The sequence below is a fragment of the Pleurodeles waltl genome, chromosome 1_2, assembly GCF_031143425.1.
Source record: "Pleurodeles waltl isolate 20211129_DDA chromosome 1_2, aPleWal1.hap1.20221129, whole genome shotgun sequence".
Taxonomy (NCBI): domain Eukaryota; kingdom Metazoa; phylum Chordata; class Amphibia; order Caudata; family Salamandridae; genus Pleurodeles; species Pleurodeles waltl.
The window spans coordinates 593,243,653-593,262,436 of NC_090437.1; the positions used below are offsets into that span (position 1 = coordinate 593,243,653).

At 42.3% G+C, this 18,784-nt stretch overlaps 1 protein-coding gene across 2 annotated transcripts in view; it reads left to right on the forward strand.

Moving 5' to 3' along the window:
- Positions 1–18,784, forward strand: part of LOC138301712 (uncharacterized) — a 326,933-nt gene that overhangs the window by 59,697 nt on the left and 248,452 nt on the right. For both annotated transcript variants that reach the window (XM_069242229.1, XM_069242227.1), the window contains exon 2: positions 10,043–10,221. In XM_069242229.1, coding sequence (XP_069098330.1) covers positions 10,043–10,221 — 179 coding nt within the window. The remainder of the gene's footprint in view (positions 1–10,042; positions 10,222–18,784) is intronic.

The window sequence follows — 18,784 nt, forward strand, 5'->3', positions numbered from 1 at the left end:
GAATTTTACTAAACTACATAGAGGGTATCAGATATGCATGAGGGAGAAACTACAATAGAATGTCCTTTTGAGATGAAATACTCATCAATTAAGGGGATCTCTTTCAACCCTCAAGTGACTTGGCAAGAGTATTCTGAAATCCTTTTACGAGCTCTTCGCTAGTTCACATTTTGCAGAACAACTGACTTCGGAGTCACTGTAATTGACTCTAGTGCCAGCAGCCAGGCACTTCCCTAAAATTAAGGTTGAGAAGTAGCCATTGTGGATCAGATACTTAACATATCGCCACAACCCCCTGGTTTTGATTTGAAGAACTATACCCTGGCATAATGTTTAACCAGCCCACGTTTTATTTGTAAAAACAACGACTTGCTGTTTAAATAAGACTACATACTACCAACCACTGACAAAAGAGCTCAATATGGGCGGCAACACCTAGGAGAATTAAATGTCAGCTTCCAGAAGATAACGTTCTTTGTGGCTTTACCTAATCAGAAGGCCTGGTTTGTGGGTAATACCCACTGACATTTGCCCATTTAACGAGACTCCAGCAATATCTGTGCAAGATCTTTATTCTAAGCCAGTTGTGTTGTTCTGCTTTTTTTGTGTTTAGATCGCCTCCTGGACTGATATTTATGAAGTAGGGCCTTAGCGTGGCTCTCAAGCCAGTTTTGCAGATGTAGTAGACTAGCATTACAAGTATTTTAAACTCGAGCAATCTAAACTATTAGTTATTATTAGAAAGTATAAGCGTCAGCATCTATTTTTCAGTTTATGTTCAGGATTTGCTTTGATGTTTGTCAGAGCTGCGACTTTCTAACAAACATCTAGGATTCACTGGAGCTTTTCTTATCATGCGGTTTGAAAATGTTGTTTAGAACTTCGATTTGTGTACTTTGTTACATTTTCTATTTTGCAGGAATTTAGGAATTGTTTTGTTTTTAATTCAAATGTGGTACTTGTAAGAAATTGGGTTATTAGTTGAGAGAGATGGAATCTCCACTCAAATAATATACACAATACTTGCCAAGGTGAACTACAAAAAGTCAGTAAATTAACTTATGCTTAACCCTTTGGTAGCTTGGCACAAATAATTCAGGCTTAACTTAGAGGAAATGTGCAATGTATTTATGCAGCAATCAAACAGTAACAATGAGAAAACACAACAAAAGAAAATTCCCAAACCAATTTAGAAAAATTGAATACATTTTAACATTTGAACATTTGAACATCAAAAATCCAATCAGTAGAAACACAGATATGAATTTTTAAAGTTGTAAACATATGGACCAAAAAGCACAAAGCGTCACTCACAATTATCTGATCGGGCTAGACAGAGGCTAAGTCACAAGTTCTGGTCATCAGTAGGTGATGCATCGTTTTTCTCCCTCGCAAGAGAGCGATGTGTAGATTTCCGAACTGGGCACCTCGGGTCCACGCAGGTTCATGTTGACTTTAATGGCCAAGCAACGATGCGTGAGAAATCCAGTCTCATGGTGTTGGAAAACGGCGCTGCATGGGGTTTACGTCATTATCAGCAGCTGCAAGCGGGTGTTGAGTCATTTCTCCAGCCACTATGCATCGATATCCCAGCAACGACGCAGGTGGAGCATCGATTTTAGCCGCAAAGCGGGTGGCGCATCGTTTTCAGCAGCGTCACAGGTGGTGCATCGAAAATGTCCCAGCACGGTGTTCTGTGTGTGGATTTCAGTCCTTGTTCTGCCAACTTCACCTCTCAAGGGCCCAGGGACTTGATGGGGCACCACTTGATAGGGTAGGAGTCTTAGCAGAGAGTTCAGATGCTGGCAGAGGAAGTCTTTGATGGCCCTGAGACTTCAAAACAGGAGGTAAGCTCCGTTCAAGCCCTTGGAGATTCTTCACAAGCAGGAATATGCCACAAAGTCCAGTCTTTGTTCTCTTTCAGGCAGAAGTAGCAACTGCAGACCAACCCAGCAAAGCACAGTCACGGCCAAAGGGGCAATACTCCTCCTCCAGCTCTTCAGCTCTTCTCCTTGGCAGAGGTTCCTCTTGATTCCAGAAGTAAACTTGAAGAAATTTAAAGTCTGGGGTTTGGGTTCACTACTTAAACTCCTTTCTGCCTTTGAAGTTGCCCAAATTCAAAGAAAAGTTGCTGTTGTTTACAGGATCCTGCCTTGCCCAGGCCAGGCCTCAGACACACAACAGGGGGTTGGAAACTTAATTGTGTGAGTGCAGGCACAGCCCATTCAGGTGTAAGTGACCACTCCTCCCTCCACTCTAGCCAAGATGGCCCATCAGGATATGCAGGCTACACCCCAGCTCCCTTTGTGTTACTGTCTAAAGGGGATTCACAAACAGCCCAACTGTCAGGCAGAGTCACAGAATAGTTTAAGCAAAAAATATGCCCACTTTCTAAAAGTGGCATTTTCAAACTGACAATTTATAAACCAACTTTACCAAAAGATGTATTTTTAAATTGTGAGTTCATAGACACCAAACTCCGTATTTCTATCTTCTTTTCTCCCAAAGGGAAACTGCACATTAACAATATTTAAAGGCAGCCCCCATGTTAACCTCTGAAAGAGATAGGCCTTGCAACAGTGAAGACTGAATTTGGCAGTATTTCACTGTTAGGACATGTAAAACACATCAGTACATGTCCCACATTTAAGATACACTGCACCCTGCCCATGGGGCTACCTAGTGCCTACCTTAGGGGTGCCTTGCATGTATAAAAAGGGAAGGTTTGGGCCTGGCAAGTGAGTACACGTGCCAAGTCGAATTGCCAGGTTAAAACTGCACACACAGACACTGCAGTGGCAGGTCTGAGCCATATTTACAGGGTTACTAATGTGGGTGGCACAACCAGTGTGGGGCCGAGATACAGGGGGTGAAATTTAGAGTGTTTCCAGTGTTAATTCCCATAGGCAAAATGTAACAGCAATAGCGCAAAAAACACTGGACAGATTTACACCAAATTTGGCAGAAAGGTAGCTGTTGGTCAAGAAATAGCCCTCTTCTTTTGTGTAAATCCATTCAGTAGTTTTTGAGAAATTTACAGAAATCCACATTTCTATATCTAGGGACATGAAGGATTTGTGACCCCTCCCTATCTTGTGCTGCGATCTGATTGGCGCCAACACTTCAAACCAGGAAGTGTTGGCAGCCATCTTGGGACTCGGCTTGAGCTGAGTCCCAGTAAAAACGAATAAAAAATACAAAAGGGTCCAGGGTATGACCACCCTGACCCCTTATCTCTCGTGCTGGGGTCCTAAACGGACCCCCCTCTCAGGGCTGGAAAGCATTTAAAAAAAAAGTTTTACTGCAGAATAGTGACAGGGTTGCGAATCCGCTGTAAAAATGTTTTAAAAAACGTGGGCTCCCGTGCTTGTTTTTAAAGAAGCCCCCGGGCGGGCCAGGTCCAGGAGGCACTCTTTTATTTTAAATAGTGACAGCCTACTGGCCCCCCAGAGCCCAGGGGACCACCATCTTCTTGGGCTAACCCTGAAATATGTGTGGGGGGCCACACAGACCCCCTGAGCCCCAGGGACCACCACCCCCAAGGGCAAAAAGTGCTTTTAATATGTGGGGGAGGCCCAATGGTCTCCCCCACAGTCCCGGGGATTGAGATATGCGCAGGGGGGCACACAGCCCCTCGATCCCAAGGGACCACCACCCCCTGGGGCAAAAATGCTTTTAAAAGGTGGGGGAGGCCTGATAGCCTCCCCCACAGCCCAGAGGACCACAACCTCCCCAGGGATATTCCTGAAATATGAGCAGGGCTGCGTAGCCCACACGCACCCCGGCAACCACCACCCCCCCAGGGCAAAATGCTTTTATAATGTGGGGGAAGCTCAATGGCCTGCCCCAAGGACATAGCTGTTTTCTGTGGCTTGGCTGCAGCTTTGAAGCTGCAGCCAAGTCACAACAAACACTCCAGTTTCTGACAGCGGGCCCTGTCAAACATTTCCCGCTGTCAAAAACCGGAGCTTTCATTTCTGTCCCCTGCACACATGTATGCGCGTAGGGAACAAAGATGAAGGGTTTGCTTCAGCAACCATAGAGCTGCCACTTAAAGCAGCTCCTTGGTTGCTGAAGCAATAGGACCATGGGGAAGGCCTTTAGGCTTCCCCCACAGTCCCAGTTAGCCCATCAAGGGCATGTTAAAATATTTAAAAAATATGTTAAAAAAACATGTAGGGATAGCGGGGAGCCCTTGAGGGCTCCCCTGTGGTCCCAGATAGCCATAAAGGGCTAAAAAAACTATTTTAAAAAATGAATAGCTCAGTGTGAAGGTCACAGACCTTCACACTGGGTGTTGAGGGTTTGAGTCCAGCCGATCTAATTTCTCTCATTTCTTTTTTCAACTACAAATATCAAGGGGTCAGACTAAAATATAATCTTACTGTTTTTAATTGACAAATACATTTTTTTAATGTTTTAATTTGTACAGAAATTTCTAATTCGAAATATATCATCCAGCAAAACCTCTCACTCTATATCTCTCTCTCTTTTAATGTCTTTCTCCCACTCACACACCCACTCAGACCCTCATGCACTCACTCACAGCCCCACTCACACCCTCACGCACCCACTCACAGACCCATTCAGACGCTCACACACCCACTCACAGACCCACTCAGACTCTTACACACCCATTCACAGACCCAGTGACACACTCATGCTCCAACTCACAGACCTGCACAGATACATACGCAACCACTAAGACACTGATGCACACACTCTCACACATTGAGACTCTGACAGCCACTTTCACCCCCAGATCCACCCTTTAATACCTATCCTCACACTCAGAGATCAGCTGCAGCCAACTCTCGCCACACATGGCCAAAGGGACGTCTGCAGAGTAGGTTTGGGTGGTTAGGGGGGTTGGCCATGAGGACTGGCTGCAGGCCAGGCCTTGCGGACAACCACTGCTATGCACGGGCAAAGACCATGCACAGTGCAAAGTTAGGTGCTTATAGGGGGTTGGCCTCGGGGCCTGGCCGAAGGCCATGCGTGGCGATAGTTGGATGAACATATAGTGATGAAAATGACTATAAATTTTAAAAAAACATTGAAATTCACTGAAAAACTAAAGGTTACAGGGAAGTTAGAGGTAGGAAATAGATTTTAAAAAAACATAGAAATTCACTGAAAAAAACCAAAGGTTACAGCGTTACAGTTAGGAAATGGAATTTGTAAAACCTTAGAAATTCACTGAAAAAAACAAAGGTTGCAGGGAAGTTATAGTTAGGTTCTGAATTTACTTGTAACCATAACTCATGCTCTAAGGTAACTATAACTCGCATCCTTGACATTCACTGCTAATTACCCCACAAACTACAGCATTCATGACATCTTTGATAACATCAGTAATCATCCCAATGTAATATTTGCAGTAAAGTTTTGGGCGAAAAAACTGTGCATGGTGGGGGTGCAAGTTATAGTTACCTTAGGGCACGAGTTATAGTTACTTTAGGTAACTCTAACTATACCAGGTGAATTTCTATGGTTTTGGACAAGTAAATTCAGAACCTAACTATAACGTCCCTGTAACTTTAGTTTTTTTCAGTGAATATATATATATATATATATATATATATATCAAAGCAAAACAAAAAGGCTCCACTTTGGAGCCGAAAGGAGCACTCTATGAATTCCCAGCTTCCTTCAACATGACGCGTTTCGGCTGACTTGCCTTTCTCAAATGCCGATAAATAAAGAGAAACACTCACTTGCAAATGCTTTAAATACTTGTCCTTCTTTATTCTCCTCACTGTACTTGTAAGTGAAATGGGACTGACATGTCTCCATAAATCACATAGTTGCAAGCGTCGCCATAGTAGCATATATTTATCTGATATTCAAAGTCCCAGTTCATAGTTTATCTTCGGTAGATTTAAAAGCCAAAGTGGTTCTGGGCACATTGTTATTCACTTTTATACTTGCGCGCTTCAAAGTTTAAAGCCTCCATGTGAATTCTACATTTAAAGCAAGAGCGTGTCTCTTCTTAAATTACATGAGCTGAGCCAATACATCCAGCCATCTATTTGCCCACATCATTTTCTCTTCAAACCTGAAAGCGATAGTTTTGTAACTAGCGCAAAAACATGTAGTCATGTCCTGAACAAACAGCAGGCATACTAGAGTCTTTCCGGGCTATGGCGGTTCTAGCAATAACGTAGAGATTCCTTCACAAATGCCATTCCTATTGCTGAACACTTTAAGGATGGGTGCCTCCTCCGTGCAAATGGCATGCACGGTAATTACAGCAAAACAAAAAGGCTCCACTTTGGAGCCGAAAGGAGCACTCTATGGTTTCCCAGCTTCCTCCAACATGACGCGTTTCGGCTGACTTGCCTTTCTCAAATGCCGGTAAATAAAGAGAAACACTCACTTGCAAATGCTTTAAATACTTGTCCTTCTTTATTCTCCTCGCTGTACTTGTAAGTGAAATGGGACTGACATTTCTCCATAAATCGCATAGTTGCAAGCGTCGCCATAGTAGCATATATTTATCTGATATTCAAAGTCCCAGTTCATAGTTTATCTTCAGTAGATTTAAAAGCCAAAGTGGTTCTGGGCACATTGTTATTCACTTTTATACTTGCGCGCTTCAAAGTTTAAAGCCTCCATGTTAATTCTACATTTAAAGCAAGAGCGTTTCTCTTCTTAAATTAGATGAGCTGAGCCAATACATCCAGCCCACATCATTTTCTCTTCAAACCTGAAAGCGATAGTTTTGTAACTAGCGCAAAAACATATATATATATTAATCCACAACTGGTGGGACAATAACCACCAAACAGCTGCACCAACTCCTTCACAGACTCACGAGGACACAGACAAATCAATATTCAATGATGAATTTCATCAGCTTTATTCCATGTAATCAAACCATGGTCTCCTGCAAAGACTGTCAACGCGTTTCGGCAAACGCCTTCTACTGGACAAACTCAGCCGATAAAACTGCATCCTATATACATAGTTTAAAAACCATCATTTGTTTCCATACCATGCTAGTGCAAGCTAATGGTGTGGCCATCTTTTAACATGCAATTAGTTGACTTTAACGTACATATTCTATTCATAATATTGCCTTCACATAAATTTACCTATGTTATTGCATGCTAACATGGACATTGATAGAAATTCTAACAATTAAAGGCATACATCAATCATTATGGTAGCTGAAAACAATGAACAAACGTAAATGCTGTTCATTACCAATTAAGATGGCACTACTGCATTGTAAAAGAGCCCAGAACAATATGTCCTAATGGAATCAAATATCATATCGTTATTAAATCCAATGCAAAATGTTATTAAAATTTATCAGCAGATATTCTATCAAGTGATTTTGATCAAATATTTATACATGCAATCATAGAAAATATAAATATTGAATTATTATCATATAATAAATGCTTCAATTTACACATATTTTTGATCAAATAAACAATCAGTAAAATCACCATTGTTTTCTAAAATCAAGATCCAGATAAAGTGTCACGTGCTGTAAATAATTATAAATAGTCTAGATATACTACTGAACTGAGCAGAGGATTTTTTGTCTGGGAGCGTCTTACACAGATGACATCATATACTAGGACTCAAACCAAAGATATATATATATATATATATATATATATATATATATATATATATATATAATGGGCCAGGCCAAATATAGTTGTAAGGCTTCAATCCTACTTTTATATGTGAATGTCTGGCCTATCACGGTTTTTGTTCTCAAAATATGGTCACACTAGTCCGGGTTGTATGTGTGCCAAGAACTACCAGAGATCGGGGTGCTTGTCAGCCTATTAGGGGATCTGGTTGTGAAAACTTTGTCTATGATGCAGATGGTCTTGAATATGGAGTGGGTCAACAAAAGGAGCTAGTCAAAATATATCAAGGCTAGGGTGATGAGGTCATATTTATTCATGTCTTGATCAGGAGGGCAGAGACATGCACGATGCTTTTAGAGGGGGTCAGTGTTGCATCTGTGAGCAGGTGTATCAGGGCGTTGCCACTATTCAGTTGTCAGAGTAAAATGTCCTGCATGACAGCTCTGGAGTTCCTTTCTGGAAGAACCTCTATCACTTTTTTAGTAGCGAGTGATGGTATCAGCTCGCCTTGGATTTCTTGACAATGTGTTCCCTGTGGGTGAGGTCGGTATCCTCGTCAACCAAAGTTACTTGGTATGGGGTGGAAGTTGAGGTTCAAACCCATCCAAGTTCATGTTGTTAAGTCAGGTTTGGACTGATTGCTGCAGGTTGTATTTACCAGCAAGCAGCAGAAATTCCGTTTTGGGGCGGTTCATTGTGAGGAAGCTGCAGGACTGTGCATATTTGTATATATCTTCTCAGCTATTTTAGACTTTGTTGACACTGTCCAAAAATGCATGCAAGTTCGGATACTTACATGACTGACTGTTTTACTTCCAAAATCTATTAAACTTAAACATTTGAAGGAAGTAGAAAAGAAAAAGAAATATTTTAAAACAAGAGAAGCAGAGATAATGTTTTTTGGAAAAGATAAAAGAAGATAAATGCTTGAGGAAATAAACTCTGAGTTCTGGGTAACACGGGTCATTGACAGAAAACAAATGTCTCATATATATATCCAGCCAGACGGCTCGGTCACTTAGTGTGCGGATTCGTTTATGCATCAAAGAAGACTGGGTAGTTGTTTTTGGCAGCAATCTAAAACTATACCCCTGTAAAGATGATTTTCGTGCAAAAAGAAGCCAGAAAACCTATTTCCCGCGTGCTCCCGGGATAAGGATGGCAGTGCGTCCAGTAAATATGTCCAAAGTCATTACTTATTGATGAGTAACAATACTTCAGTCTCTGCTCTCTGCTGTTGCAGCCTCGTCATGTGTGTGCCTAGCCTTGACAGGCCCGGATGCAGGACAATGTTGCCCATCTGTCTCTGTACAGTGGTTTTCTATCCAGAAGTCTGCTTGAATAATAACACATTTGGAAATTACCTTCTAGGTAAGCTACAAGGCCTAACAGAAAATAAATACGCTTAGGCATGTTCAGAATAGAACCCAGTATAATGACAAGAGCATATATATGTATTCAATGATTGAACTGTTTGCATAAGCTTTACATGTGATTGGGTTTTGGGATGCCATGGCTTTCAGTAGCAAAAGTGCATCGGAGAGAGGCACAATGAGGACAAATCACGAGTCAGGTCAGAATCTTTGTTTGCTCGATAACAGGCTTAACCATCCAGATCCAGATTATCTGCCAGGTGAAAGCATATATCTCTGAGTGCAATTCCAGCCACAAATAGAACCCAACATGCGGAAATCAGCATGGAAACATCAACTAGCAGATCCTGTTCCCCATCCCTTCTCCAGAACTCGGAATGCTCTGGCACAATGGAGGGAATAGCGCATAGTAACAGTGATACCTCACCAGGGCTGGACTCGGAACCCAAAGCAGCCCTGGCACATTTTGTCAGACTGTCCCCCATAGGGTTCATAGCGAGCCAGCCTGACCACTGCAATGGTGCTTGGGGGGTTCGCTCCCCACAAGACAATATGGACAAAAATGGGAAAAATGATGCATTCTACAACACAGTTTTTGTTATATGTTCACTTACATTAGTTTTTAAAGCATAGTAAATGATAACCTTGCAGTGCACCTGTATACAGCAATCTTTATAGGGGTTCTTGATGATTTCCTCACCAACACCCTGCATTAAAAAAGTATGGGAACTGTGATGCTGCATGTTGTGGGGTCGGGGTCAGTAAGCATGGGGAAGAGTCAAAGGTGTGGCTAAAACAATAAATATAATGTAGTTTTTTTGGTCTTTCACCCTCAGGTAGCTTCATAGCCACGTTGTTGCCTGTGAAAACGTTACCTACAAAATAAATAACATTAAATATCACGTGTTCCATACTGTGACCATGAGAATATACTTTGTGATCATTACCTGGTGTTTATTACTGCAGGGCCTCGCAATTGCTTTTCTTAGGCAACGTAAAATATATACTTGGTTTACCTTTTGACGAAATCTATAAACTGTTTTTATTCTTTTGCAGGAAAACATACATCAGGAGTCCCAGAAATAAATCGACTTTTTTGCAACCCCTGTGGCTCTGTCTGGCTCTTTTCATCGTGCTGCTGCTCGCTGCCCAGGGAGTCCAGAGTTTCTTTCTCCTGAGGATGTTTTGGGAGCTGGAGGCAGTGAAGCACAGGCATACTGATATCTTCAGAAGCGGTAAGAGCAGAGAACGAGATCTGAGACTAGGGAATGCTAGTTACTGGCGCTAGCTCACGACTCTTCAATTCATCTAGTAAAAAATGGTTCTATGACATTACATCAAAACGTCGCGAATTCTTTAAATAATTGTAATCAAATGACATTATCTGCTGTCAACCGGGTCAACCTGTGAATTGTGCAATAAAACCCGAGCAGACATCATCAAAGAAAGAAACATTCTAAAATGCTCACTGTTGTGAGTTTCTTGCGAGATACGAGCTGAAATGGACACCCTTATTTTAGCATAAGGCCCGTAGCTGGGGCCTTTTTACATGTAGACACGTTTTTATTCATTTCATACCTTTCTGCATAGCCATATTTTAGCTTGTTTTTTATACTTTTATCAGTTGCCTTTTCTGAGAATACATCGTTGTTTGCGCTGCACACTTTATCAGCCCTTTGCACACATTTCATTTTGTGCCCTGTTCAAGGCTGCCAAGACTGGTACTTGATATTCTAAATAGTATTGCCACTCCAGGCGTCTGGGAGCCTGTCCTCATTCTTAGCACATTATCACGTCAGGCATGTTCTTTCACCACTGTATGATTTATTATATAAACACCAAATAGGCCCATGAGGGGCAGAGGGTATTCCAGTCATGGCCGTCCAGCACCACTCCATTGACAGCTTTGCTGATATGGCACTGACTCTTCAGCCAATTGAGAGGTTTGCCATCCAGACAACAGATAGACCCATGCCAAGCTTTCAGGTATGGGATAGGGTTCCTTCCATTAGATCGAGCCAGGCAGAAGCGTTAGCACCATTATGCTCTCAGATTTTGGATTGAGGGCATATGTGGGAAATATCTAGGCTTTTAGAATCAAATAAAGGTGGTGGAGTTGTTTATCTGTTTTACACCGCTGGTAACAATGATCAATGTGTCATGCTTCATCTGCCTAATTATCGCAGCCCATGCTTTTTATAATTGGATGCAATTGCTTTGATAAATACTTTGAAACTTACTTTGCATCTCTCATTCTGCCTTGGCTTGTGTCAGTCTTTGCAACTGAGTGCAAGGCGTATGATCTGTTCACCATGACTTCCCTGAGGAGTCAGAGAATCATGTTTAGGTTGCTGCAAATCACCTTTACTTTCTATGTGTGGGTGAGGCACTGCGGACTAGCCAGGAAATAGGCCAACAGCTTCCAGACGGTGTGGGACCGACTCAGTCCACTACATGCAGTGGTGCTGCCGCCCTAAAACATGAAGTCCTATTACCATAATAGGAACCACACGACACCAGCCTACTCTATGAGCAGCGAAAATGTATTGGTACCATTTTAGTAGAGATCATTATATGATGGTAGTGAAGCTTTCCGCTCTTCGGAGAACTTGAGCTCTCTCTGCACGTGCTATGCTTTTTGGTGAGACGGCTGAACCTTAAGTGCTGGTATGGAACTCCCTAACCAATGCCACTACCAATAAACTAATTCCATGTGCATTGCAGTGAGCACACTTTCTGATTCCTGAACCCGCAGTCCTAAGGAGGAGGATCCTGTGTGGCCCTACAAACTTATTAGAATGTGTGTGGAACCATGCTACTGGGTCTGGTGGCTCAGTAGACCTATGTATGCACTCGAAAAACCTGTTTTTCACCACACGGCCTCAGGTCCAAATCCCATCAGGTCCATGCTACTGGGTCAGGTGGTTCAGTGGACCTATGTATCCACTCCCAAAACCTATTTTTGACCACACAGCCTCAGGTTCAAATCCCAGCAGACCACTCAGCCTTTCATTCTTATGAGATGAATAACAATTAGTACCATTGAGTTGGGTAATAATAAATAACAGTTATGCAGCAGCAAGATGCCCCAAGGTGTGTATGTGTGCTCTACAAATACATGTGCTATTTGTTACTTGGAAGCAGCAATGTGTCTAGGCCCACTGACAGACTGAGGTGAAGTCTCGAGCTGGGGAAAGGTATCAAAAGAATGACTGGAACTGTGGGCCTAGAAGTGCAGAATGAGTGAGTGTCCATATACATTGGGGTCACCCACCAGTGGGGTGTCATTGGCCAGCTGACTCTCTATGATGGGCCTGTAGCCAGGGTCCCGTGGAGCCTGCTACCCAATAGGAACTGAAGACCATGAGTCTGTCTTAAATGTTCGAGTTTGGGGCAGGGCTAGACACTTGCACATTTTCTACTTACACATTTTCTTAAAGGGACAAACTACAACAGGTGACCTAAGAAATAGCAATACTGCCTAAATTCACCATTTTGGTTTATTATCATGAAATGCTGTCCCTGGGGGTCCACTGGATAATGCAAAGTCAGTCTATTTTAATGCATTGGAAGGTGCAGGAAAGTGAACTATTTGCTAATCAGCTAATGCCATGTGACAGAAATTGAGACTGTGAAGGGAATCAAATGACCACTTATTGGAGCGTTGCTGTACCATGTCTTGGCTGTATCTAGTCTCCCTAAAGCTACCCTGTAGTAAATATGGGAAAAGGTCACAAGCAGGAGACTAGGCTTCCCTTTCATGGCAGAAAGGGAACCCCAGACATAAAAGGCATGTTTGTTGGGTTGAAACCTGGCGTTGAGTGCATTGGTACCAAAATGCTATTACATTTAAAATTGATTATATCCAAGCCTAGCTTGATAAGCAAGGAGGCAGGACTAAACAGGCAGAGCAAAGGAAATGTTATACCGAGGATGCTGAGGAGGCGATAACCGGAGCTGTCCATAGGCTAGAATCCCAGATGCTCCAAGTTCAAGCCAAGATTGAAGACATCTCGATGGAACAATATTCGAGCTTTAGTTGTAAGTGTAAATAGGAGGCAAAATAGAGATTTTTGTCTAGAATCTATCCAAAGAATGGCTTGGCAAACCCTCCTTCTTTAAGTACTCCACTGTTCTTGCTGCTACACCAGAACCTAGTAGACGTCCTAGAATTTTAGGGACAGAGATACTACCATTCTACAGATGGTCAGAGAGAAAGGAATATTATGCTATGAAGGATCTAAGGTGTTGATCTTTCCTGGCTTCACCTCGAGAGTTCATGCTGCCCAGAAATCATTTATGAACTCAAACAAGATACTACCTGGCAGTTATGTTTTGTTCCCAACAAAGTTGCTTATTGCATTTCGGGAAAAGGCCCATTTTCATCAGCTCAGCAGAAGATGTTATTGATTTACAGAGCAAAATTTGTCTGATTAATCCAGCAAACCCACCTTGAGTGGAAGACCAGAGGATAGAATGAACACATCTAGGAGGTGCTGTGATCACTGAGCAAACTAACTGATGGGACAATTGTGGAAGGATGTGCACAACTTACCATATCACACGGTCAGAGTACCACGTTATAGAATGTTAAGACAGCATTCATGATGGAGAAGAAATAAAAAATTACTGTAGAATTCTTCACACAACACCAGCTAGAATTCTTCATCCTCCTAGGAGCACCCTTCTTCAATCTGTTGCCTTTACCCCTGGACATTCTAAACTTCTCAGGAACATTCCAGGTCTACTGTCACATTCATAGGAGGCAAGGCACATGGCAGATGGTTGAGGAATAAAACATACATTAACAAATGACACTAAATAAACAATACAAGAATTTAACAAGAAGATCGAATATTGGATATGGGATATATGGTTATATTCTTACTACAGCTTTCTCTAGTGACAGGAATTTAAAATATAGCTGGATGGGTAATAAGATTATGGGTGATAGCAACTAGGCATTGTCATAATGGCACTAAGGAGTATTCTGCCACGTAGGAGTTTGCTCACTAGATGTGGGGGGTATAAATGTATATTTGATTGATTTTTGGTTGATGCTGGAAAAGGGGTAGAGATTTTACACCGAATTGTGAGAGATTTTAAAATGAAGGCGGTGGGTGATTTTAGGTAAATGGAGGATCCACGCCAGGTCTACTAAAACAATAATTGCCATAAATCATGAATATGTCAGATTAGGCATACAGAGATTGGATGAATAGTCTACTATAAGTAGATACATTGAAGGAACCTAGCAATAAGAGCTGGTGAAGTGAGTTAACAGAATGCATCATTGGGGCAGTATGACCATGGAACATGCTTAGCCTCAATCACCCTACTATAGCCAGGAAAGTAATTGTTTACTTCAAAACACATAAGGTGACTATTGTCATGTTTCAGGAGAACCACCTGACTCACAACAGGCATTCTGCCTTGGCCAGACTACTTCTCATCTTATCCCTTGCACTTGAGGTGGATAATAACCTTAATTCATACTAAGGTAGGTTTTTGTATGCATAAAGTGGTTTCATGTGAGAATGGAAAATATGTTATGGTGCATAGTAGCATAGCTGCCAACTTTGTAATGCTAGTTGTAATTTATGGTCCAAATGTGGACAATGAGTCTCATTATGATTACTTAGCTGCAGATAACGTGGAGTAAATCCAAAATACCCACATTGATTGATAGAACTAACAAGACAGGGCTGGATATGGAATTTATATGAAAAAAATTACTATGATGATTGTTAAGACATCAGCTCTAATATCAACATGCTAATTAAAGATAATTAAGGGAGGTTTTTACCGAGTATAGGGAGTTTGGTGGAATTACACACAAGGCTGCTATAATCAGCTAAGGGTAGGATTTATTTTCTGAAAACAATAGTGCTGGCTAAATTTCTGTATCTATTCATTGATATTCAAGTTGTCCTACCACTATATTTTTTGTGAAGCACCATCACAGGGGTAGTCGATCAGTACCAGACATCGATAATATTACTTAAAGCAAAAGGACACTGCATCCCCCACTATTATATTATATTATATGGAGGGTTTTATGTGGCCTTAGGGCAGATGTAATGGTGTGATATTCCCATCAGAAGCTGCAGGAAGAATATTGGGCACTGTGAGAAATTAAGTTGTTGGTTGACGAGGCTGTGCGCCCATCTCAGGCAACATCTACAAGCCCTCTTAGTGCGAACCACTAAAGTTACCAAATTAACCTGTGCTTAACATTCTGGTAGCTTGGCACAAAAGCAATCAGGCTTAACATAGAGACAATGTGTCATGCAGCACAACAAACAGCAATAAAGTGAAAACACAACATCAGAAAAATCCTACACCAATTTAGGAAAATTGAGTTAATTGTGATAAATTATTGGAGACTAAAATGTCAAAAATATAATTATTAGTACTGGTGAGAAGCATTTTCAGACATTTAGGTAAAAAAAGCACCAACTGCAGTCATCTGGTCGCCCAGGACCGGGACAAAGTCACAAATTGACGCTAGTTGCATTGGAGTGCACTCCAGATACAAGGTCCAAGTTAGGCCTACAGATGGTTATACTTTAAGTCCACAGTTCTGACAACAAGCAAACCCCAAATTAACCTATGCTCAGCCCCCTTGTAGCTTGGCATGGAGTGGTCAGGCTTAACTTAAAGGCAATGTGTAAAGTATTTGTACAACACTTTAATCAGTGAAAATCCGGTGCTGCTCCTTCGCAATGGCAAAGGCGTGTCTCCCCCGGCTAAACAAGGAGATTTAATTATCGTTGTATCTTTCACCTGCTGGCCCAGCCAGCAGTGTGTTCAGGGTGGGGCGGGGCTGGTCTGTGAGAGGTGGGAGGGTGAGGAGGGGAGAGCGCACTAATATTGTCATGTTGTGTCGTTCTGGTTATTGCAGCTCACGCTTTGCTTTCTAAAATGCAGTCATTTTATTAAACCAGTCTTTAAAACCTATACTGCTTGCATTGTCATTTATATATGAGACCGAATTGTGAATGAGAGAACCGGATGCGACCTGAGTGACCACGACTTCCCTGAGAAGTATGATATGTCATGCGCTCAGCTGCCCAATCATCTCTACCTTTCGGGAGAGACGAGGCACTGCTAGTTAGCCGGAGCAAAACCCGGATTAAGAGCGACAGGTGTCACCCACAGTGGGTCAGACTCATTCTCCCACACCGTGGACGATCTTGCTGCTCAAAATCCAGTAGTCTCATTAGAATAATTAGAGCATACGCGACATCCCAAAAAGTGAAAAACCTGGATCTTTGGGCCTTTTTGACTTTTGAAGTAACTTTTGTGCGCTCTTTTCTCACTGGAGTCTGAATCCTAGTGCTGGGACACGTCATGCCTAGTAGCTATGCACTTTATAAGTCTATAAGCCTCATTATTGGGGAGCCTTTTATGTCCCTAAGGCTCAGACCAGGAGGCCAGCAGACTAGCCCTTTGAGTCACTCTAGGGTCCTGGGTTCAGGGTGAAGTTGCAGGTTCAGTTCTTCTTCCCTAAGCAAGAGGGCAGCAGTTCAGCACAGCAGGGCAGCAGTTCCCTTTGAGCAGCAGTCCAACAGAGTGGCAGTGCTTGTAGCAGCACAGCAGTCTTTCTTCCTGGCAGAATATCCACAGGTCCAGAAGGGTACTGAAGAGTTGGTGTCTGAGTCCAGTATTTCTACCAGTTGTGCCTTTGAAGTGGGGAGAAGCTTATAGAGGTTTCCCTTTGATGTCCCTACGCATTGTGCCTTCCCTGCGCTGGCTCTAGACTAACTACAGGGGCTATGCTCCCATTTTGGTGGAGGAAGGACACAGCCCATGTTGGTACAAGTGGGGTTGTGCCCAGCGCCTCCCTCCCATCCTGCCAGTGATGGTCCATCCAGACACACCTCAGCTCCCTACTGTGTGGCTGTCTAGGAGGAGTACACAAAGCTCAACTGTCAGCTACACCCAGTTGTGTGAACAGAGACAGGCTACAGGCACTAAATGGCTAAAGTAAGAAAATGTCAACTTTCAGAATTGCAATTTAAAATCCAACTTCACCATGAGTTAGGATGTTAAAAATTGTGATTTTAGAGACATCAAATATGAACTGTTTATCCCTTCCCATTTGTCACATTGCACTTACAGAATGTAATTAGGTAACTCCAATATCATACTATGGGAGAGATAGGCCTTGCAGTAGTTAAAAATGAATTTATGAGTTTTCACTACCAGGGCATGTAAAACGTAGAAGTGCATGTCCAACTTTTTAAGTGCACTGTACCATACCCTTAGGGCTGTCATGGGTGCCAATTTACCAACATACCAAGGGTAGTGGAAGTGACATCACACACCTTTGGACCTTTCATTTCACTCATAGAAACATGCTTACATATACACACACATTCAAACATACACACACACTTTCCCACCAAAAACACACTTTCACCCAATAGCAACCATACAGAAAACACTTAGAAGCATTTTTTACTTACATCAGCTGCAATGGAGGGTCATATTCCAGCTAATTGCCCTCCATTTTCTATTACATTCTTAGTGTATAACAGAATAGTATTCACTATTAGTGTAATAAAAACCTGACAGAAAACAACCCAACTGGAGCCCCAACTGACACTGATAAGGAGAGCTGCCCCTGTGGTCCCTGCAATAATGTTGCCACCTTTGAGGCCAGGGGTCGCACAACAGTGCCAGGGGTCACATGGAGAAATCTCAGGCTTGCAGCTGCAAACCCTGATGACCCATAAATGATGCCCATGGGGGTTGTCCAGGGCCTACCCTAGGAGTGACTTATATGCATTAAAAAGGAAGGTTTGGACCTGGGAAGAGGTTTTCTGCTCAAAATGTAAGTTTAAAATTGCACATACAGGCTCTGCAATGGCAGGCCTGAGATATGTTTGAAGGGCACAATCAGTGCTGCAGGCCTACTAGTAGCATTTAATTTACAGGCCCAGGGTATGTGTAGTGCCACCTTACTCTGGATTTATAAGTAAATTAAATATGCCAATTGGGGATAAGCCAATAGTGCCATGTTTTAAGGAGTTGCCACATGCACATTAGCACTGGTTAGCTGTGTTTAAGTGTGCATAGTCTTAATTCCAGCAAAAACAACATCAGAAAAAATGGAGGAGGAAGGCAAGAAGTTGGGGGAAGACAACTGCAAGGCTGACAGGTCTAACACGTCATCTCCCTCATCCGGATAGAGATAGCCCATGCTTACAACAGCTAGTCCCCTTTATCACACTGACTGGGAGAAATACACCAGGACCAACTGCTAGCTCCACCTAGTCGTGTAACCCAGAATGCAGGCCGCAGGCACCAAATGGTATGGATACAAAAAATTACAATATTTTAAAAGTGGCATTTTCAGAATTGTGACTTAAAATCCAAGTTTACCATGAAAAAGTTTTTTAAATTATAATTCTTTAGAGAGCAAACTCAACAATTGAAAACCTGTCACTTAATTAATGTAATAAGGTAATCTAATGTTATCCTATGGGAGTGGTAGTCCTTGCAGTAGGGAAAACAAATGTAAGACTTTTTCACTACCAGGACTAGGAAAATGTAAAAGTACATGTCTAACTTTAAATACACTGCATCATGCCCTCTGGGCTGTGTAGGGCCCACTCTAGGGGTGAAGGGTGTATACAAATGAAAGGTTTAGGCCTGGCAAAAGATGTATTTTGCCAGGTTGAAATGGCAGTTTAAAACTGCCAACACAGATTACAATGGCAAGCCTGAGACACGTTTACAGGGCTACTTAAGTGGTGCACAAGGAGTGCTGAAAGCCCAATAGTAGCATAT